A 23,694-nucleotide genomic window follows, 5' to 3' on the forward strand; every position below is an offset into this window, starting at 1 on the left:
ACAGTGAAAACCAGATAAGTGGTTAACGGTAAATTCCTGTAAAATTTACAAGGAAATTAAGTAATTTTCTTTAAAATCACAGTTTCTTCTTAGTTTTTCTTATTAGATTAGATAGATTAGATTTTCTTATATTACATCTATACATCTATATATATATATATATATATATATATATATATATATATATATATATATATATATATATATATATATATATATATATATATATATATATATATATATATATATATATATATATATATATATATATATATATATATATATATATATATATATATATATATATGTATATATATATATGTGTATATATATATATATATATATATATATATATATATATATATATATATATATATATATATATATATATGTATATATATATATATATATATATATGTATATATGTATATATATATATATATATATATATATATATATATATATATATATATATATATATATATATATATATATATATATACATATATATATATACACATATATATATATATATATATGTGTGTGTGTGTATATATATATATATATATATATATATATATGTGTATATATATTTATATATATATATATGAAATATAAATATAAATGAAAATAAATATATAAATATGTATTTACATGTAAATAAATTCTAAATATATATTGTATGTATGTGTTTTAATATATACATAATAAATAAACAGAACAAACACACATTATGTAAAAAAATCATTTTGGATGTAATTATTTGCGATTAATTAATAGTTATATTAAAATAAACATTTAAATAAGTAAATAAATAAATTGTATTGTAATAAGTTATATAATAATTATAAAGTAATGTAATGTGAACTACTTTTTCATACAATATTTTAGACATATTTATAATTAGTGTTAGCTTTTGTTTTATTTTATTTCTATTTTGCTTTGTTTTTTGTTCATTTTATTTGTTTATTTTTTTAATTAATATTTGCCATTTATTTTCAGTATTAGTTCTACAGTTTTAGGTTTAGTTTATTTGCAGATAGTAATTTTAGTGCTTTGACATCATAAAGGTGTTTCGTTTAATTTTTCAATCGAATTGTATTTCATTTCAGTGTTGTTTCAGTTTCAGGTTCAGTCAGTTAGCAAGCTAGCTAACAAATTAATCGGCAGTTGAGTAGCTCAAGTTAACTTTAACAATGATAACCGTTCTTGTTACGTGTGGAAGCGGATGCTATTTAAAATAGCTGGGAGACAATGGCGTTGTATGTGTACGTTACAGATTAGCGAGGGGGGAAAAAAATCACCGTGGATTTCTCATCAGAAGACAAAGAAGAAAACGCTACCGGCTAATTAAAGCAGAATCTGCCACATAAGCTAGAAAAGTCACATGACTGCAGGTGGTTCCTCGCTAATTGCTATAATTCGTATCAGACTCCTTTTATATGAGAAAACGTGAGTCATAATCATTTTTCTTTTGTTCCACAGATGTCTTTATTTATAACCGCACTTTCATCGAGTGAGTCTCTGCCTCGTGTAATTAGTTCCTTCCTGTACGCGGCTGTAAAAGTCTCATTAAAGAAGAGGCAGAAGTGTCCTGATAACACTCTCCTCGGTGTAATTAATGGTGCTCCCCGGCAGACGATGAACATCCGCTTTAACACAGCGCTGTGGATGGCCAGTGTTTGTGTGGGATAACGTCCGCCGATACATTTAAGCACGTCTGCTACTATTAATGCTATTAGCGGTTTGAAGTGATCAGAGTTCTTCTCCAGACGCGACCGACGTCGCCTTAATCATTTTTTGTGTTGTTTGCCAGCGCGAATGTTCACATACGCTATATTGCCAAAAGTATTCACTCTCCCATGCAAATAATCGGACGTTCCAGTCACTTCCATGGCCACAGGTGAAGAGAATCAAGCACCTAGGCGTGCAGACTGTTTCTACAAACATCGTTGAAAGAGTGGAAGCGTTTGGGAGCGACAGCAACGATCGCCACAAACTTCACGCGGGCTTCAGATCGGCTCGAGTGCGCAGAGAGCTTCATGGAATGGGTTTCAGTGGCCGAGCAGCTGCATCCAAGCCATACATCACCAAGACGAATCTCGCTTCTCCGTCTGCCAGTCTGATGGACGAGTCTGGGTTTGGCGGTTGCCGGGAGAACGGTACTTTTTTCTGACTGCATTGTGCCGAGTGTAAAGTTTGGTGAAGTTTCTTCCAACGTGACGAAGTCCATAAAGACGTGGATGACGGATATGAAGACTTCATTTGCAAAAAAAACTGATTTGGCAATTCTAAGAAATCATGTTTATGTATTTCAACGAATCAAAATTAACCTGCAGTTGGGTTAGTTTGACTATGTTAAAAAAGAAAGCAAATACAATAAAACCCAATAAAAACATAGACTTTTTTGTAAATAAACATAAAAAAAAACATATGCGTGTGTGTGTGCATATATATATATATATATATATATATATATATATATATATATATATATATATATATGTATATATATGTATATGTACAGTAGTTAAAGCAAACATTTGTGTGTAAAAGTATAAATAAGCGTAATATAATATAATATAAAAATATTATATAAATAAACCAATGAATTTAGAAAAATATATATACTAAATATATATAATAATATGGACTAATATATATATATATACTATATATATATATATATATATATATATATATATGTGTGTGTATATATATATATATATATGTATATATATTTGTGTGTATATATATATGTGTATATAATATATATATAAATGTATATTATATAAATAAACCAATGAATATATATATATATATAAAAGATTAAATAATACACTAATAAATATATATATATATATATATATATATATATATATATATATATATATATATATATATATATATATATATATATATATATATATATATATATATATATATATATATATATATATATATATATATATGTATATATATATATATATATATATATATATATATATATATATATATATATATATATATATATATATATATATATATATATATATATATATATATATATATATATATATATATATATATATATATATATGTGTATATATATATATATATGTGTGTGTATATATATGTATATATATATATATATATATATATATATATATATATATGTATATATATATATATGTGTATATATATATGCATATATATATATATATATATATATATATATATATATATATTGTATGTGTAATGCCCCCTACACATATACATGCGTGTGAATAGCTATACTGTATGTGGATTGTGATATATGTATAATGATACATATATATATAGGTATATATGATATATATATGGATTGTGCAACCCATATATATAGCTCAGATGCTGCTCTGATTTCTTCAGGAGGACCTGTGAGAGACATCAGGAGATTGCCTGTTAGAGAGTGAAAATTGAGCAGGGAATGAGCCGCGGTGGCACTCGCTGACTGAGACCATTATGAGTCTTAATGGAGGAGCAGAGACGTGTTTGGAGACGGCGCTGGAGTCTCTCTTATCTGCTGCACGTTTAACAGAGAGCGAGCGTGGAAGATTGCTGGAGAACTTTATCTCGTTTGCCTCACTGAAGGGAAACGCTGGAGAAATCTGGCGAGCAAAACCCCGCAGCACAGTAACATGCATAAATTAAAGGAATATTTCAGGGTATTTTCACCTTAATGCCTGTAGAGAGTCGACTGGAGCAGGCAGGTGCGCCGGAGGCTTTCATCAACGTGAAGACTCAAAATAACCTCATGAGCTGTTAGTTATATCGCCATGCTCATGGTCCAGCATTGTCCGTTTTCATCGTCTGATCACATAATAAAGCATCGCACTGCAATAAATGATTTTTAAATCATTGCATATTAGCTTGTGAAGCAAGGTCACGGAAGATCTCCGAGGTCTCAAAATAATGTATTTTAAAATTAAGCAAGTGTATGCTTAAAACAAGAAAAAGCATGGAGGTCAAAAAAAACCCCGCAGCAAAAAATATGTTTCCATTCGACCATTTTTTGTTGTTCTTGTTTTAGGCTTTAAACTAAATATGTTTCATGTTATTACATTTTTATCACCTAACAGGACTTGAAATCTTGTGTGTGTATAACATTTTAAAAACATGATTGTTTATCATAAAAATAATATTTTATATTTATATAGGACAATTAAAATAAATGACTTAACTATTATTAAATAATTTGTAAAAATGTATGCACACTGGTATTTATTAAATATTATATATATATATATATATTTATATTGCATAAATGAATGATATTCATCAACAGTGTATAGAAAAAAAAATAACTTTATTGATTTTCGTTTATATGATTATTTAAATGCTTAAAAATAATATTTAACAATATACGGTATTTCTGTTTTAGATTAATAATAATAATGGTCCTAAATAATTGTGTTTTGTTTGTATTCTTGGAATAGGAGTGGAACAGCATTTGTGCAGACGAGTTGGCATACATAATATTTTCCCAGGGCCAGTAAAAAAAAACTCATCCAAACCCTCACAATGTGCTCTCATTTTCTTGATGCTTTATCAGGCGTGAAGCGGAAACTCACTGATACGAGCCACGGGCATCGTTTAAAGATCCTTGGGCCACGTCTTTTTATTTAGGCCGACTTTAATAGTCATTTATCCTGGAAATATGAGTGCTGTTAGCGGGTTTGGGCGTTCGCAAGCGTGTTTGTACGAACATGAATAGAGCGTTATTGTGATGCTCCGGGATAAACGGGGTTTCATTTTCTCTCCAGGTACGACACCATCACTAACCAGTGGGAGATGGTGGCTCCTCTGCCCAAACCCGTGCATTCAGCGGCGGCCACCGTGTGTGGAGGGAAGATCTATGTGTTTGGAGGGGTGAACGATGCCGGACGCTCTGCCGGAGTACTTCAGTCATATGTGCCTCAAACCAACGCCTGGAGCTTCATTGAGTCGCCCATGATCGGTAAGACAACATAGGAGCTGTGTTGGAGTGTAAGTGTATGAAGAATAATGCATAGTTGTTTTTTCAGCAAGGATGCGTTTCGTTAAATCGTTTGGATGCCATTTATTTTAAAAAAAGCATGTTTTTAATACCTGATATTTAGGCATCCCAAAAACTAAATATCAACCTTTTATAACCCATTACAGGGACACGGTTTTTTGGATTTGAATGCAGAAAAATATGAATCAGCGCTGTTTTTAACGTTGATAATAATGAGAGTTTTAAATTAGCATGTTAGAATGATTAAGTGGCACCGCTGGCTGGCGTAATCAATCTGAAAATTCAGATTTGGTCACATAAATAAATTACATTGTACTGTGCGTTACCAAAAAAAGCCTTGATTTTAAATTGTAATTATATTTTACAAATTTTACAGATTTTACTGTATTTTTAATCAAATAAATGCAGCCCTGTCGGGCATAAAAGCCCAAAAACCAAGACACATTTTTGAACAGTAGTGCATATATATATATATATATATATATATATATATATATATATATATATATATATATATATATATATAGTTTAACAGCAGCAATATAAAAAGACTCGACTTCATCTATGAAATTAACTGCTTTAGTTAAGAAAAAATTGCAAGCATCATGCACAGACAGTCCCAAGTCTCGCATCAGGTGCATTTTATGTCTAAAGTTTTGCATTAGACAGTTTTGAAACTGAGAAAGAAACTTCACGGTGTTTGACTTCATTAGTATTTGGCATTTTGACACGCTCCAGAGATCTTGAGCTTGTGGGTGGAGGGACGCTCAGGGGGAAGGAACTTTTTTTTTTTCTTTTTTTCCTCAACCTGTATCTCGGTGGCGAATGCAGCCCTGAGGGACACGCAGCGGGAGCAGGACTCAGGCGTTTCATTACAGCTGGAAAAGCAAGCGTTTCCCCATTAGTGCAGAAATAAGTGTGGATTTAAAAAAGCGCACAGAGCTCCGCTCAGACCGCCCTGAAACCAGCCTCATCTGCCGGTTTTAGTTGCTGAAATGAGTTATTTTGGATTTCCGCTGCTTCTAGACACGTTTTACGTTTAAGGTGCGCGGTAAAACTAATTAGTTTGCATTAAGTAACAATGAAATGAAAGCGTTTGCTGTAATAATCGTAGTACGAAGCTACCAGTGAACTACCAATAAACAGTTGAGTCATCTTAAAGTGAGTCATAAATGATTTAAATGGCCTTAATAATAATTTAAGCGTTCTTAAAAACAGAAATCGTGAAAATTCATAAGTCTATACTATATTTATTTCTGTCAAGTGAATGCCATTTCGGCCTTGAAACCTTCCAAGACTTTCAAACTTTAAAAAGTGGTACTTGCTTTTTCTGCGTTGTGAAATTCACTAGTAATTTGTAAAGTGGAAGCTTTATTTTACAGCTGCGCTTGCTAGTTGCTTATTAGCATGCATATTGCTGTATATTTCAAGCGTAACGATCCTCTTGATCTGCCTTTGGTGAATTATGGTGCTTCTATTGTAATATATCGGCTGATATTCGATCTCCCGCTCGTTTTTAAAAACTAGCGGCTAGGGTGGTACTGTGAAACGAATATATTTCAAAATAAGAGTCTCCGCGTTTGGGCGTTGCTTATATGGGTTATTTGGTTTTGTTTGCGTGAAAGCATAGGAAAGGCAAAACTTTTTTTAAACCGAACGTTATTCAACACATTGCCGCGTATGCCAACTGTAATATCAGTCAGCAAGGTTTGTCAAGCTCACACAACAGATAGTTCATGAATAATCAAGGCTCTTTTAAAGCGAATCAGTTCATAGCGGTCTCGGTGAAGCCTGTGGGCGTTTATTTTCTAGTCACGCATGAACAGCTTGTATCTGCTTGAATGGGGTTAGTCTGAAATCTCTAAAAGAGTATTTTTGGTTCGGCTAATGGCTGCGTGTGTTCTTTAGCAAAGCGGGTCCTTTGACGGCGACAGCGTTTTGCAGCAACAATTTGACCAGAAGTCGTTTGTTTTTAATGAGATTTCCAGCATCCTCCAGCGGTTGTCAGTGTACGCTTTCTGCAAACCAGAAGTGCGCAGATAATAAGCTAGTAACTAGTTCCTTGTGTTTGCATTTCTTCAGCAGTTTCCCAGCTATTGTCCTCGTGGTTTTTTTCCTGATCCGCCACCCGACAGACAATTGTTCACACTTGCGGACCACTCATATTCTTTACACTTCTGAGTCACACATAATGCTTCTCCTCTAGAGCGTCTCTGTCCGTTTTTGGACGTTAATGGTTTGTCGGGGGCCTGGCAGATTCTTAAAAGGGTTTCAATTCTGTTTTAGCCGCTCTGAAGGCCATTTAAATAGCATAACAAACGACTTACGGTTTTAAGAGCTGTTATTAAACTTCAAAAGGATGGGATTTCATTAAATAAATGTAAGCCGGTCGGTGTACAGTCAGTGAATGCGGTGTTTTTATAGCTGTGTATCCGTTGTTGATGAATTCAGACAATGTTTAGTTTGTGGTGTTCATATCGTAGTTTATAAAAGATTGTTGTATGTAAAAAAAAAAAAATCAGATGCCTTTTTTTAATGGGCAGCTTGGAGTAGTACAGTGAAAGCTTTTCAAAATAAGAGTCGCGGTGCATTTAGGGCTTAAATTCTATTTATGGAATAGCTCTGATTAATTTATTACCCGTTTACCACTTTTTCATCATAGACCTAAAAACTATAATGACTAAAATGTCAAAAAGCTTCAGTGCTTTGGATCATATATCGGATTGCATTTAATATCTTTTTAAAGAAGACACTTGGCATTATTAGATTTAAAATTGTGTTTCCTGTTTTTCCACAAGTAATAAAAGTATAAAAAAAAAAAATTTTCATTAATTCTTTAATGTCTTTTAATTAATGAAATTTTAAACGCATTTTATTTTTTGGTAAATAATACTATTAAAATAAAAAATAAATATTATATTATTATTTCCTTAATTATTATTTATTATTTTTGTAAACACTAGTTGTAGTAGTGCCTATCACATACATTATTCTAAATAACACTAATATATTTCTGTTACGATATCCAAATCGAACTTTTATTTTGACGGGTTGCCGTGAATACCTTACCGTTTCTGTGCGTATATGATGATGTTTTCCTCAAATGAAAAGGTAAAATGAAGTGAAGTGAGCAGTTCTGGTGATTGTTTATGCATTTATGTCTTCATACTCGTCAAGAACCGTGTTGGCTGGGTTCCACCGGTACTTAAAAAATACTAGTATCTTGTGTGCTTTTTTTTTTATTTTAGTATCAACTTGGTACTGAAGTTCTGGGTCAGCCCTACAGTACATATGTATATATATATTTCTGATAGACACTATCAAGTCCTTGTTGAATATCTGCCATGATGTGTTTAATTAAAGTCCAAGAATCTAAAACACATTATTAATTTTTTCAGATTAAGGGTTTGGACTGAAGCTATTAGCTTGTGCAGGTCTTTAAAAAAAAAAAAAAAAAAGTCTTCTATCATGTAAAAGCGTGCAGAGAAATTCTGTTTAACATCTAAATTTTGTCATTATCAGGTTCAGTTTAATGTTTCATGCAGTTCACGAGAAGTTCTTACTTTAGAAATTCTGCTCCTGTGTTTCTGAGACATCATTATGAAGATGTCAATCCAGCCCCTGCTTGGTGTGAAGAACAGACTCAAATTTAAGTTATTAAAGGCATATATTTTGTTGGATGGTATTATTTGAGTACATAAATAAATAAAATTAAACATAATAGTAAACCGCAGTAAGGTTAATAGAAATTGATGTACAAAATAACTAACTTAAACGAACATTTAAATTATGAGACATGTGTATAGCAAACAAACACTAAAAATATAAATATGAAAATAAAAACAAAATTGAATATTAATAAACAATTATATTAATAAAAAATAAACAAATATGAATAAAAACTATAATAGCATTTATATTAAAATAGCAGTTATATTAAAATATATTAAAATAGCAGTTATATTAAAATAACTAAAAAATAGCCATGCAAACAAGCAAGTTGTTATTTTCTGATGATTTTCCCTATTCTTGCTTCTCTCAGTGAGTTTGTATATTTCTCATGAGTCGGATGAACTACTTTTATGGTGTTCGTTTTTTTTTTTTTTTTGGTTTTCTTGTTCTTTTTGAAGCTGGAAGGGTGTCACTATATGATATTTAATTTATACATTTACATTACTGCATTGTATTGTTATACTTCTGATGTTTATTCCATTATTACTCCTAGTAAACTTCTTTTTGTTAAAAAAAAAACCCTGTAAACATCTTAATAAATCAATATATATATATATATATGTAGAAATTATTTATCTGTTTTTGCTATGAAAATAACCATGAAAGCAAACAAACAGGGTATTGTTTTGGGATTTTTCCCCCCACTTTTATCGCTTTCAGTAAGACTTTATATAGCGCATGAGTCGTATGCAGGGCCGGGTCACTTTGCTCAAAGGAAAAATATAAAGTTATGCACATACATTTGAATTCGTATTATGAATAGGCTAATAATAAAAGCTAACTGTAGCATTTAAGCAGAAAAAAAAGACTGTGCATTTCTGTTCGATTGCCTTTATTGCAATCACGAATCGCTCAGAATTTGGAAATAATTAAGTTGCTACAGGCAAAACAAGAGAAAAAATGTCAGCCGGTCAAAGGTTTTCACAAAAATGAGTTCATTAAGCTCTCTTCTAGCGGTCCCAATGCTCCAAATCGTAATTAAACGTCTAAAATGATCTTTATTTGTGCGTTTTCTCTGCTCACCGCTGCTGCTTTTCATCAAAGTGCGGCTTTCCTGCTTTGTGAATATTGGTGTCAAATTCTCGATGACCAAAACGAGTCCAAACCGGTGAGATATGATTTATAAACCCCTGCTGATGAAAACAAAACGACTGACATTTGCGAAGAACATGCGCCTTTCTTATAAAGCGCATCATTGTGAGCTACGTCTTTTTTCGAGATTATGTATTACGTGAACGTTTGGTTGGGGAAAAAATCCGATTCGATCCGTGCATTACAGTAGATTTTAATATAGATCTCAATGTTAATCACACAGAAACAATGCAGTCGCCCCCGCTACCGTTTATTTGCATCTTTGTACTCATTTTTAATAACGGAGATAAAATAAAAAACGATATTGTGATTAATAATATAGCAATTATTATTAAAAAGAGAACTGGAGGGAAATATGCGATGTTGCATTGGAATCTTTAACTGGGTTTTTCCTCGGTTGCAGCTACAAGTCGTATATCGTTTTGAATGATATTATATATGCGGTATCATAATGTATTGCAATTATGAATTAGTACGTTCACGAATGTCCTGTAATGGAGGCTTTCACAGCTTTGATTTGCTTAAGATTGTCTGCACGCATATGTACCATTTCTGCACTCAAAATGCGAGTAAATATTTTTTTCTCGTCTTTTCCGGAGCTGGGAAGACGTCCGTAAGATCCGTGTAAAGATGCTCCTTTTTAGCTCCACCGGAGTAATAACAGCGCACGGGTCCAGCGAGTAAATAATGATAGACTTGTCATTTTTCCCGATTGAACTCTTCCGGCGTTGATATTTGCGTGCGACCAAACCAACCGAACGTGAAAAATGTCACACGAGACGCCCTTCGGGAGCTCCGGCGAGGGTCAAACGCGTACGGCTGTGTAGACGATCCGCGTTTAGAGCCGCTGACTCAAAGTTCAGAGCCGGCGGCCGACATCATCTCCAAAGGCCAGCCGCATGTGAGAAGGAACATGATATTTGGATTATTGTGAAGGGCTTGAGCGATCTGGAAAGGTCGTCGGAGATGTCAAGTGTTGCAGGTATTCCTGCGCCGGCGGATAATGAACTCTTGAGGGTTTCAGCCGCTAACGTCATCTCGGCCCAGGGGCTTATTGATTTTGATGTTGCTATGGACCGCGAGGCGCTTATTGATTTCGATGTCGCTGTGGACATTGTGGCCCAGGGATCATATGTTTATTGCGGCCGTGTTTGTGTAAGAACAAGCCGAGGCTCAAATACAAAGCACCTCGGTCTTCATTGTCTTGTTATTTGACTTCCGGCGCTATAGATATAGCCGTGGAAACGGCCGACGCTATTAAAGGCACTAAAATGACCGTCCGGTATAATAAAATAGCCGTATAATTGCAGCGTAGGACAGTAAGAGGTTGAAGAAACGGGGAGGGAATGAGAAGCAAAGACTCATCATATGAGCATTCAAGCATTTTTTAAAAATAAATTCATACTTGTTTTTTTTTTTTTAATTGGACGCATTAAATTGGTCAGATGTGACCGTAAAGACATTTATAGTAAAACGAGATTTCTATTTCGAATAAGAAAAGTTGAATAATCCTGAAAAATATTGATAATATATAACAATATATGATGATATTAAGAAATGCGAGCAAATCAGCATCAGCTGAAGACTGATGCTAAAACATTTGCATAAATCACAGAAAAAAATTGCTTTTTATAATCTATTAAATTAGAAACTATTTTCTTTTAATTGTAACTTTTTTCAATTACGGTTTTACTGTATTTTTAATCAAATAAACGAAGCCTTGGTGAGCAGAAGGGACTTCTTTTAAATCAATTAAAACGCATAAAAATGTTCAACCTTATATAAGTAAAATAATAAAATATTTATAAAAAATATAGAGTAATTGTCCTCTGCGCGGCAAAAAAAAAGTTTTTATTTTTAATCTTGTGTTCCGGTTAATGTACCAAAATGATCAGTTTAGGCAATCGTAAATGTTTGTAGATTGCGTTGCAGTCTTATTGCCTTTGCAGGATTTTTGTTAGTTTAATGCGCTTGTGTTAAAGATGCATTCTCTAAAATCAAATCTGAAGCATGCATCGAAAGTCAGTGCATTTTTCAACGTCGTTTTACATACCGCAATTGGAAAACTAGACCAAAGTCGTTGTTAAGAGTAGCCTTTTTTGCATTGTTGGTGTTGCAGTGACACCATGATCAGCCGTGGAGAAGCTTGATGTGGTCAGGCAGCAGTAAAAGGCCGACTGTCAGTGATCTGCCTAATATTCTCGTTTGCAGTTATTCACGTCTGTGGGTCTTATCGGCAGCTCCGCCGTCTTTGAATGACAACGCCTTCCTCCCGCTGGCGCTCTTATTGTGTTTGACAGGCCAGAAAACGGCTCACGCTGCACTGTATTGTGTTTTGTGCTCAACATGTAAATAAAGAGCCGCCAACGGCCATGAAACGCATCGGGGGGAGATGAAGGTCTTCGGTGTTTCGGCCGCATTTTGCGAAGGCGTGAAACTTTGTTAAACCGTAAAGGCGCCGCTGTGCGTGTGAGAAACTCCTTCAAGAGCCACATGAGCGAGGACGGCAGATTGACGCTTCGGCGCCCAGCAGGAGACGGCAGACGCTCGCCGTATGATAGGGGGCGCTGAAAGTCAGCCTCAAACATGTGCGCTCAGGCGGAGAGAACTGATGCCAAAAGGAGATTCAATCAGGAAACTTTCAAAGTTCAGAAAACAACTCAAGAAAGGCAGAAGTTGAATTTCATGAAAGCATCTCTAGGTCACTTTTCACCACATTTAAGAGTTTACTGCAAAATAACAGTTATATATATATATATATATATATGGATGACTCAAAACTATTTTCTTTGGTAAGTGACATATAAAACACTGTCTACTTCACTATACAGCAAATGCACTAAACCCAGGACATTCATTTAAGCAGTACAGAAATAACTGTTTAAATAATATCTATTATTTTTTGTGCTTTACAATAGTAAAAACATTATTCAATTTTGCCATCGTGCAGATAATGTAACCTTTTACATGATCAATTTCATTTTCTGTATTGAATTAATAACCATTTTCCGAATGATACAGAACGGTACAAGTGCAATTGAAATAATATGTAATAATATGTATACAAAATATTTTATTTTTGTCTGCATTTAGTTGTTGTCATGCAAATAATGTCACGATGTAAAGGGTTTTTTTGACTAGGTAAAAAAAAAATGCTTACACAAAAAAACGTAATAATTTTTTTTAATTTTTGTGTTATTTAAAGATTCCTTTAAATAATACATAAATTACGATGTAAACTATATATTTTTGCATTACAATAATGCAATAATAGTTATACTTGGAGATTAAATAAGCTAATTTTAAATAATAAACAAATTATTTATTCATTTATTATCTCATATTATCTTATTATTTATCTCATAATTGTTTATTAGCACACTTTATAATGTCACAATATAAAAAACAAAGCTATATATATATATATATATATATATATATATATATATATATATATATATATATATATATATATTATATAAAAAAGATTTAATTCTTGGTATTTTATTATTAACTGTATTTTACTGTGGGGAATGAGCTGGTTCTTAACAGGTTTGCTGAGATTTACTCTTGGACTGTAGAGCTGATCTCCTTCTGTTTATCTTGTGCTTATATCACCGCTTAGCTTTGATAGATTAAGTGAGATCAAATATTTCCCTTGTTTAGCATTCAGTATTGCCCATTGCACATGGAACGCATGTACACTTCTATTTCTGACCATTATTTGTTAACCTTTCCTCCTCTCTTCTCTGTTTTTTTATATTATCCGTAATATCTGTTCTTCCCAGGAGGTCTCACTCTAAATCTGAAAAGGCTCAAGATTTAATTAGCTCAATGTTCTCGAGTCTCTCTTCAGCGGCTGAGGTTGAAGTCACAGCTGCTGGGTTGAATGTGAATTCAATTCAATTATTTGCCACTCATCAATTATTTATGTGTTTTCTCCTGCTTGATTACTAGAATCAAAGAAGTTAACCGCATTCATGCCGACATAATGCGCTGGAACAGGGCTATTGATTTACGATTGGACAGTCGACACAATGACCTCAGCTGTTACTGTTAGACTCGTATTTTGTTGAAATTAATAAGCTGTTGCTCGGCTTTCTCCATAAATGAAACGTAATATGCTTACTGTTTACGTCTCTGCTGCACAACGACGTGATCTTGTTTGTTTGATGAGGTGCGATGATGCCAAGACATTCATCTGAAGTCAAAATAAAACCAATTGACCTTATTTACTTTAATACGCTTTCCCGGTCTGACTCTGAATGATCCCTTCGTGCACATTATTCCTGAGGATGAGAAACATCTAAATCTTTCATTAGCCGTTTCTAGCCGTGCACGTTTGTGCTCTGAAATGCAGCGCATTCACCAACCGATTTTAAAACGGGTTTCCTTTAAGCTTTCCGTTTTCGAACAGCAAAATCGGTGACCTGCGTTTTATTCTCCCATTGTTCAGATAACAAATACGCCCCTGCTGTGACTCTGAACGGCTATGTCTTCATCCTGGGAGGAGCTTACGCCAGAGCCACCACCATCTACGACCCTGAGAAGGGAAACATCAAAGCAGGACCCAACATGAACCACTCCAGACAGTTCTGCAGGTAAGACGGGCGATACACCACCACCTGTGCATGGACAAATCTGAACGGAGGCCTGGTTACTTATAGCTACTCAAACTGCTCTTGCGCAACCCTGGTTGTTAGAATAGAGCTGAAAAGATGTTTACCCCACAAATCGACCCTTGTTAATGGTGCTTTAGCGTCACTATTTATCAAACTTCTTGTGCATTGAACATTTGCAATCGCTGCAGTGTGATTTTTAGGTTTACTCAACTGTTTTCTTAAGTACCGCTGCTTTTTGCCCATTTGAATTTGTCGATTTGTTGATTGATTAAATGGAAAAAGCTAGTGATGGGTGCTTTTGAAACACTGCTTCATAAAGCTTTGAAACATCTACGAATCTCTGGGTCAGAGCTTGCATCAAACATCAAAAGTCATGTGATCAGAGCAATGGAGGCTCAGCCACCTCGTACCGTTTTGAATCGTGGTTTGGTTCGCCGCTAGATGGCGTTTTATAGCGTCAATTCGTTTTTAATACGTTTAATGAATTTTAGTATGCATTGCCAAGCCTTGCCTAACAACACACATAACTCAGTTTTACCTATTTTACGAAACCTTTATACTTAATGGTATTTAATGATGTGAAAATTTGATTATTCTACATTTGCAGTTAGTCACTTAAAGAAGCTTTGTCAAGTTTTTGTTGCATTTAAATCACTTCACTGGCATTTGCTGCCAGCCTGTGACATTTTGAGCTCTTTGAAACGTTGAGCCTCTGGTCAAATTGAGTCAAAGCTTCAAAAAACGTAGTTTCTCCCATCACTACAAAATGCCAAATAATTCAGCCAATACCAATTACCTTATTCAGCCAATTGTAGAAAGACAATGAATTGAATCTAAATTTATACCAAAACTGTACCATGTGTTTTTGTGTAAAGGTGTGTGTGTGTGTGTGTGTGTGTGTGTGTGTGTGTGTGTGTGTAACTACATGTAGTTCTATAGACAGTGTGTGTAAATACATAGTGAACTTAATATGCAAGTTCAGCAATACTTTGACACAGTTTTATAAATTGTAGACCTCGTCATTAAGCTGAAACACAAAGAACGATGACAGTAATGACAAAAAGCAAAACGATTATCCTATAACAGTAACTGCATCAGTTATTAATGCTACAATTCATGCTGGAAACTCATAAACCCCTAAATATTTCAGCAATATTGTTCAATTTTATAGTTGAAATTATTCACACCGCTGTTTGTCATGTAGGGGATTCTGTTGATTTCATGTAGTTTCACTTACTTTCTTAGTAATTATGGCTCATAAATTGGGAAATATGTAGTTGCTTGTTTTAGATTTGTATTGCAGACATGCATTATACCTCGCGTCTTTGTCAGAGCCCGACTCTATTCAGATCAAGCATTTATTGTCAAGATTAGCCTCTTTTAAAGTCTTAGAGGCAAAAGGCATACATAAAGCTTGTTTTTTACAGCCTCTCTTAATCGTGTGATATATAGCACGCCACATGCTTCCACTCCAGCTGTCTAAAACGCATTTGTTTTTAGTTTTTAGTGCTTTGACTGAGTTAACTTTATGGTTATCGTCGTTATTCGCTCAGCAACGTTTTCATTTAGATTTGCTGCAGTCGCTTTCGAATAACCCCAAAAAACGCAGTTCTCGCCCCTTAACTGCAGCCATTACGTAATGTTAATGAACAAAATGAGCATTAACAACCATCATCGAGTGAGCGCAGACGGATCAAGCTGAGAAAAGCACATTGTCAAAGCGATGTGTTCCAGTTTACACAAAGCCTCCCCTGCTCGCTCCTAAGACTTTATTCGGTGTCCCCCAGGGTCGTGCTTTGGGCCCGATTTGCTTTCACTGCTGATTGGTATTCGCAGTAGAGGCAGTAATTAGCTCAGCGGCAGATGAAGCACGAACGAGCCTCCGAACAATCGCTAGTGCATCACGTCCTCCCCCAAAACACACACGGGCACCTTTTACTTCCGGCGTGTGTTTGCGGTACAAATACGTTTTCCCAAAACGGCGCGTCGGTTACAGTCACACTCGCACGGGTTTTCCGCTTTAGCATTTTGAAACCTGTCAAAGGCTCGAAAGGAAAGAGAAGATTAGGAGGTAGGTGATTCGTCTCATCCGTCAGTTTGACAGTTTTAAAATACAGAGCATTTATGCAAGACGACGAATGGGGACGCAATCTTTATCGTTGCACTTATGTATGTTTATTCTTAAATATCGAGGGGTGAGAATCGAAGAGAACCGCATGGTTCTGGTGCCAATTCACAACTTAGACACTGCCAGAGTATTTTAGTGCTTTGTTTTGTTCTCATCAGAAACTGAACCGGCAAACTATAAGGTGTTGCATTAAGACGCGCATGATAGGCCGAGACTTTTAGCTCTCAGCTTTAGAAAATACGTCTTCTAGCAGTTTTGACTTGGCTTACAATGTATACGTGTTTTAGTTGTTGTTAATATTTTAGTGAGATTTTGTTAGATTTTCTGATTTCCCTATAAAGTTTTGGTGATTCGTTTTGCGTTTACATTTAGTCATTTAGCGGACACTTTTATCCGAAGCGACAACTGAGCAATGATATGGAAGAAAACTGAATGGAAAAAGAATAGATCATTTTTTTAATGAAAACAAACATTTAGCAAATGAATCGAGACCATGTCTTTTAAAGAATGGAATTAGAATAGAGAGTGCTAGAGGTCAAATAAAGATGGAAAAAATCTGTTAATGTTTTTTTTTTCATGTTTCGATAAATTTAATTTCATGTTTATTTTTATGGATTTGCCACTGTACATGTATTGATAAGCTGATTTGTTATTGTTACTCTATTTTATATATCTTTCTTTGGTTTATTTTTTCAACTACTTTATACATCAGTTAATATATAAATATTATATGAAATATTTGTATGTATTTTACTTATGTTATTTAGTAATTTTACTTATGTTATTTCTATAATAACTATAAAAACTGTGGCACTGTATGTGTATTGTTCGCTCAGGGTTGTCTGATTTGTTGTCATTTATATTACAACATAACATTTTATTTATAATATATTATTATTATACTATACATTTTGGATTTTTTTTTACATTTAAATTATATTTTCAAATGCAGTTTTATTTATCACTTTCATTTCGTTATTATTATTGTTGATGTAGTTCTAATTATTATTATAATTCTTTTTATTAATGTCGTAGGTGGTTTTGGTGTTTGTTCATGTTTGTCTAAACCATCTCTGAAATAACGTCTTTTCCAGCGCGGTGGTCCTGGACGGGAAGATCTACGTGACGGGCGGCATCGTGAGCAGCGAGGGTCCGGCGCTGGGAACCATGGAGGCCTTTGACCCCTGTGCGAACGCATGGACGCTGCAGCAGAGCATGCCCTGCCCGCTCTTCAGACACGGCTGCGTGGTTATCAAGAAGTACATTCAGAGCGGCTGACGCTGACGCAGACGAACACGACTCCTGCCCGCCGGACACCCACCCACCCACCCACCCACCAGGATTAGCAGTGCTGATACCCAAGCCTCGCTCACTTTCTGACACCCGCTGGGAATGTAGACGCAAACGGGGCCGTCGTGTAATATAGCGCACCCGGCAGAGCTGTCCTTGATGTGTGTCGTGGCTCTAGCCTTAATGCTCTGCGGCCATTCGGATTGAACGTTTTTTACACGATTCTTGGTTTGCAGAATTCACTAGGTTTCTTTTGCATAACTTTCGTCCTTCTTTCTTTTAAATACTGTATAATCACGGCGTCGTGTGACGGTTCACTCGGTCGTATCGCTATTTCATTATCTTCGTTCGAAAGCACTTTTTAATAACGTAAGGGGAGGCGTAGTTGTCGAACAAGCACCGAAACCTCATGTGACCTAAGCTCCGCCTCCCTTAGTCACTGTTGCTCACTCAGACAAGCACGTCCCTGCGGATTCCGGGGCGCAATTGTTAGCAAAACGAGCTGGTGAAGTGGTAAAATGGATTGGATGTTATTTGTACGTGGGCTGGAATGAAGCGTGACATTGCAGAGGGTCTTTTATCTGCCGTTTTGGATCCGAATCTGATAAATTGCGCGGTAACGTGATTAAAAACGGCAGAGACTGTGAACAGAGGCTGCCAAATGCTTCTCGCAGTCACTGAAAAGAGAAAAGCAATCACAGCTGATCACATTAGTGTAAGTGAACACAGCAACAGATACTATATCATCTGAATTAATATGCACAGAAAATGACATGCACTGCAAAAAAAATGTTCTTAGGAAGCATTTTGCCTCGTTTTCCAGTGCAAACATCTAAACATTTATTCATGCATTTACTTTGCCAGGAAAATGACAAAAAATGTATCAAAATGAAGTGAGCGTATGCATAAAACAAGTCTGAAAAATAAACTTAATAAACTTAATTCCCTTAAAGATAATTTTTTTTTACCGTTTCAGTCAAAAACTTTGAGACTTTTTTTGGAAAACAAAATATATTATGTCTTTTTAAATCTAAGAATATTTACATGTACTAGAAATAAGTCAAAATACCAATAAATAAATGCATTTATTTATTTATTTAATGAATAAATCATCTTTTCCAGTTAAAATATCTACAAATCTTCGAAACCAAATACGTTTACTAGGAAAGCAACACTTGAATAAGTTATTAGCGCTTCTTTATAGAGGTTGCATCTTTATTATGAGCGTATTTCGTCTTGTTCCACTGCATATTTTTTCACTTGTTTTATGTGTAAACAAGTTAAAAACAAATGAAAAAATCTGCCAGTGCAGTAAAACAGATTACTCATACATTAAAGATAGAACCTATGAAAAAAAATATCTTGTGCAATATCTTATGCGGTGTTGCTTCTCAAGTAGATTTGTCTCGTACAGGATTTTAGATATTTTTAGACTTTTACCCAAGTCAGAAATACTAATCAATATCTAAGTTATTTTTGGCAATTTTGGCTGACATCTTACATGTTAATCTGGGAACGAGGGCGACCGTTTAATTTATTACTCAAGGTTTATTTAAAGATTTGAATCATTCAGACCCACAGAGTTACTCTATAGACTTACATTAGAAAGGAGCAGGAGCTTGTCTGATAATAGAGTACATGGCAACAGTTGCCAAGGTAGGACTGGCAAGTGGTCAATTATAATCAGGCCTGGACAGAATGTGTTTTTTGGAAGTCAACATCTAATCAAATTTGACTCTGTTTGTTTTTGATGGTGAATGATTCACTTTTGCGCGTTATTCACGCGAGCGAACTGGAATGACTTGCAAAGACCTTTGAAGCTACTTTTATACTGGATTCGTTTATTTTTTAATCGGTGCCCTTCTTTTGAAATAAATAAATAAAACAATTTTTCAAAATATAAGGACTCGTTTTCATCTCGAGTTAAGTCGATTTTTCAGTCCCCCCATGTAGTTTCATCCAGTTTTAAGCAAAGATCCCATTTAATTGAGTGAGGTTTATGCTTAAAACAAGAAAAAACAAAAAGCGACTGGGAGAGAAAATGAAACTTAATGCAAGATGTATTCAGTGCAAGCAAACCCTTTATTTCAACCACCTGCCTCTATTTTACACCATCCCGTCAATTTTGCTGATAGATACAATCGAGGCTATATATGTATTTGACTTTGACTTTAAAAACCGAGGCAGATTCTGTCTGAGCTTGATTATAACATCCATCTGCACAAACTCCACATCTGGTAGCTTTATTATAAGATATGGATCAAACATAAGAGGGTGTGTTTATGTATGAAGACCTTCCTTGAACAGGAACTGATGGCGTTTGAGTCTCTCCATCCACAGTAAGACCTTTACTTTGGGGCATCTTGAACCGGAAGATGAAGGAGGGCTTTAGTGCCTCGAAACTGGACTGAAACGGGATTTCTAGCTTGATTTTATTTTCTTTTTTTGGACCGTTTCACTCTTTTCTTGCACGCAGCCAAAGCACAAAACATCTCAGACTCAGAGAGCGAACAGGAAGCGTTTGCCTTCATTTCCTCTGCATCGAAGACGGCGGGACACGCTTCCCGACAGGGAGGACTATTCTCTGTACACGAAAGTAACTAAAGTCTATTTTAGGACCTTTACATGTCAGCAGACTGTTTCTAGACAAAATGTAAATATAGTATGTTGAAGAAATGTTATGTACAAACACAAGCTGTTATTGTTTGAATTAATGTTTCATCATTAATTAGGACAATAACTTGTATGCAAAATACAATGTACATTCATAATGAAAGGATCACTGGTCTCTTGTTTATTTTGACTATAAGGGTTGGGAATCAAGATTTTTTCTAAATTTATCCTGGTTCTTCCAGGCTTGGTAATGCTGACGGATGGTGACCGTTAATTTGAAGCTCCAAAAACTCACCCATACATCTCTGGGGGGTTAACATGTTTTCTGAAGCAGATCGAAGGGTTTTTGCTACAAAAATATTTCTGTTTTTTTCATTCTAACTCAAAGAACTGACCACGTCAAGTCAAAGGTCAGCCAAGAAGCCTGGACTCAACCCTCCCGCGGACACGTGAGCATACAGCCGTTACCAGGAGTCAATTTTTTAAGTTAGAATTTTTAAAATATTAATATTTTTGTTCTGCTTTAACCCCAGCAGCAACATAGCAACACCCTAGCAACCACCCATAACACCCCGGCATAGTAGCAGTCAGTTTTGAACTTCTAAAAATCCCACTGTATTGAGAAAACGTAAATGTGTAGAATTGTAAAAAGGCCACAACCAAAAATTTTTTTGCAATACACACATAGCAACAGCTCAGAAGGGTGTGGCAACTGAAAGCATCACCCTAGCAACGTCCATAACGCTCCAAGATGGTAACAGTGTTTTCTGCACAGCTAAAAATCACATTGCATTAGAAAAAAAAAAGAAATGTTCACAATAAATACCAAAATATCACAATAGACTCATTTCACTAGTTACGTGCCTAGCAACCAATTAGCAACACACTAGCAACCATTCATAACACCATAGCATAGTAGCGGTCTATCTTGAACTGCTAAAATGCATTGTATTCAGAAAATGTAACTGTAGAATTTGAATAAGGCAACATATAAAAACCAAAATATCACAGTAGACTCTTTTCATGCAATACACACCTAGCAACAACTCAGAAGGGCGTGGCACCCGAAAGCATCACCCTAGCAACGTCCATAACGCTCCAAGATGGTAACAGTGTTTTCTGCACAGCTAAAAATCACATTGCATTAGAAAAAAATGAAATGTTTAGAATTGAATAAGTCCATATCCAGAGACTAAAATATCACAATAGACTCTTTTCACTAGTTACATGCCTAGCAACCAATTAGCAACACACTAGCAACCATTCATAACACCATAGCATAGTAGCGGTCTGTCTTGAACTGCTAAAATGCATTGTATTCAGAAAATGTAACTGTGTAGAATTTGAATAAGACCACATATAAAAACCAAAATATCACAGTAGACTCTTTTCATGCAATACACACCTAGCGACTGCTCAGAACACCTTAGCAACACGTAGCATCACCCTAGCGACGTCCATAACACCCCAAGATGGTAGCAGTGTTTTCTGCTCAGCTAAAAAATCTCATTGCATTTCGAAAAAAAGGAAATGTTTATAATTGAAGTAGGCCATATCTTGACACGAAGCTATCACCATACCCGCCTGGCAACCGTTCATAACAACCCCAGCGCGGCGACGGCGAGGCTAAACATCGCTCACGTTGCATTCAGAGAATAAAAACGTGTTGAATATTTTTGCCGCAGTAAATTGGGATTGACTTTCACCAGTGCGTGACGCACCTTTCAGAACATTAGAGGTGAAAGTGAATTCCTCCTCCACCGCCTATCCGATAATAATATAAGTTTTGATTATTATGATAATGTAGGACAGTCTTATCATCATCGCAAATGTATTATATTGGCTTATGCCCTTAAGCCGTCACGCGGCATGAATAAAAATGTGCCGTTGGCTTTGTGCCGTCTTTTGGCATTCTCCAAATGTTCCCTTCCAATATTTACTGATGTGGAACAGTTCATTTCCTCTGTGCTGTTGTAGCAGCCTCCCTCCCTCCCTTCTTCCCCAACAGCCTGCTGTCTAAATGGCATTAAAAAAGCCGAGCCATGTGACTCTGTTCTGGCAGGATCTGTAAATGCACGCGGCATCTTCCAGCCTCTGCACCTGTCTACCTCCATCTCTTGCCACGAGCCGCCGGGCCCCTCCTTCAGATAATATATCGCCATCCCATCCATCAAAATCAGTTACCCAACCCCTTCTGGCATTTAAATAAACTAGGCCACCGTTCCTGGTTCTCATATCCTGTGGGTACGTTCGCCACGCTCTTTGTTTGGGAGGCGCGTTGTTGTGTTTTGATGTGGACCGACGGATTCATATTAAACTTCTAGAACGGATCACGACGGTGTTAAAAACGAGTACAAAACTGGAAGAGTTCTATTTTAACCCAGCATTTTCTCCCGGTTCAGTGCCATCTCTACAAAGCATGTTGAGGCTTTGTGGACGGCGTTATTTCATTCAGTTAACTTTATTACCCATACTGACTTTTAAATGGGGGATACCTTGGCTTCTGATGTTAAATTTTCCATTTAAGCAAAAGCAACACTTTACAATAAGGAGTCATATGTTAACATTAGTTCATGTATTAATTAATTAATTCACAGTGAGTTAACATTAAATTAGTTCAAGTTAGCTAATGTAACTAACGTTAACTTATTGTAAAGCGTTACTGTTTTTTAATTCGATGTTTATGTCTCAGTAATGTTTTATCAGAATGTAAAAATTTCCATTATTATGTTTCGGTCATAGCAGGTTTGCGTTTGAGATGTTAATGGGAACATTGCCTCCTGTTCATTATTTATTTAAGAGTGTTTTGTCAGTGTTTGTCGATCCCCGCCGTTGATGATCCACAGACTTCCTCTCGTCTCAACGTGAGCTCTGGTCCTAGAGGCAGAATTCTGCCCACAAACAATTATTAACAATATTCTCCACAGAGAAAATGAACCTACCGTCTGATGAGATGGTTTTTGTCCTGGGGTTCTCATAACTTGCTTAGTAGTTTAAAGGTATTCATAAACTTTCTACATAATTTTATCTTCAACTGTTATTAACACATACACGTAAAGTGCATTTTAAATGTTTCCGGCGAATAATATTGTTGGACGTTTTACTGCTAACCCTAAGCACAAAACTGACAGTGAAGACATTGTTTCCTATTTCAAAAAAAAATACTGTTCTTTCGTTCG

At 35.2% G+C, this 23,694-nt stretch overlaps 1 protein-coding gene across 1 annotated transcript in view; it reads left to right on the plus strand.

Moving 5' to 3' along the window:
- The window catches only part of LOC122362265 (kelch-like protein 29), a 69,258-nt gene extending 48,577 nt beyond the window's left edge, over positions 1-20,681 (plus strand). The window contains 3 exon segments of the mRNA XM_043263644.1: positions 4,806-4,999; positions 14,319-14,463; positions 17,707-20,681. Of these exon segments, the coding sequence (XP_043119579.1) occupies positions 4,806-4,999; positions 14,319-14,463; positions 17,707-17,890 (523 nt within the window). The 3' untranslated portion in view covers positions 17,891-20,681.
- The last annotated feature ends 3,013 nt before the right edge of the window (positions 20,682-23,694 follow it).

Source organism: Puntigrus tetrazona, chromosome 17, assembly GCF_018831695.1.
Source record: "Puntigrus tetrazona isolate hp1 chromosome 17, ASM1883169v1, whole genome shotgun sequence".
Taxonomy (NCBI): Eukaryota; Metazoa; Chordata; class Actinopteri; order Cypriniformes; family Cyprinidae; genus Puntigrus; species Puntigrus tetrazona.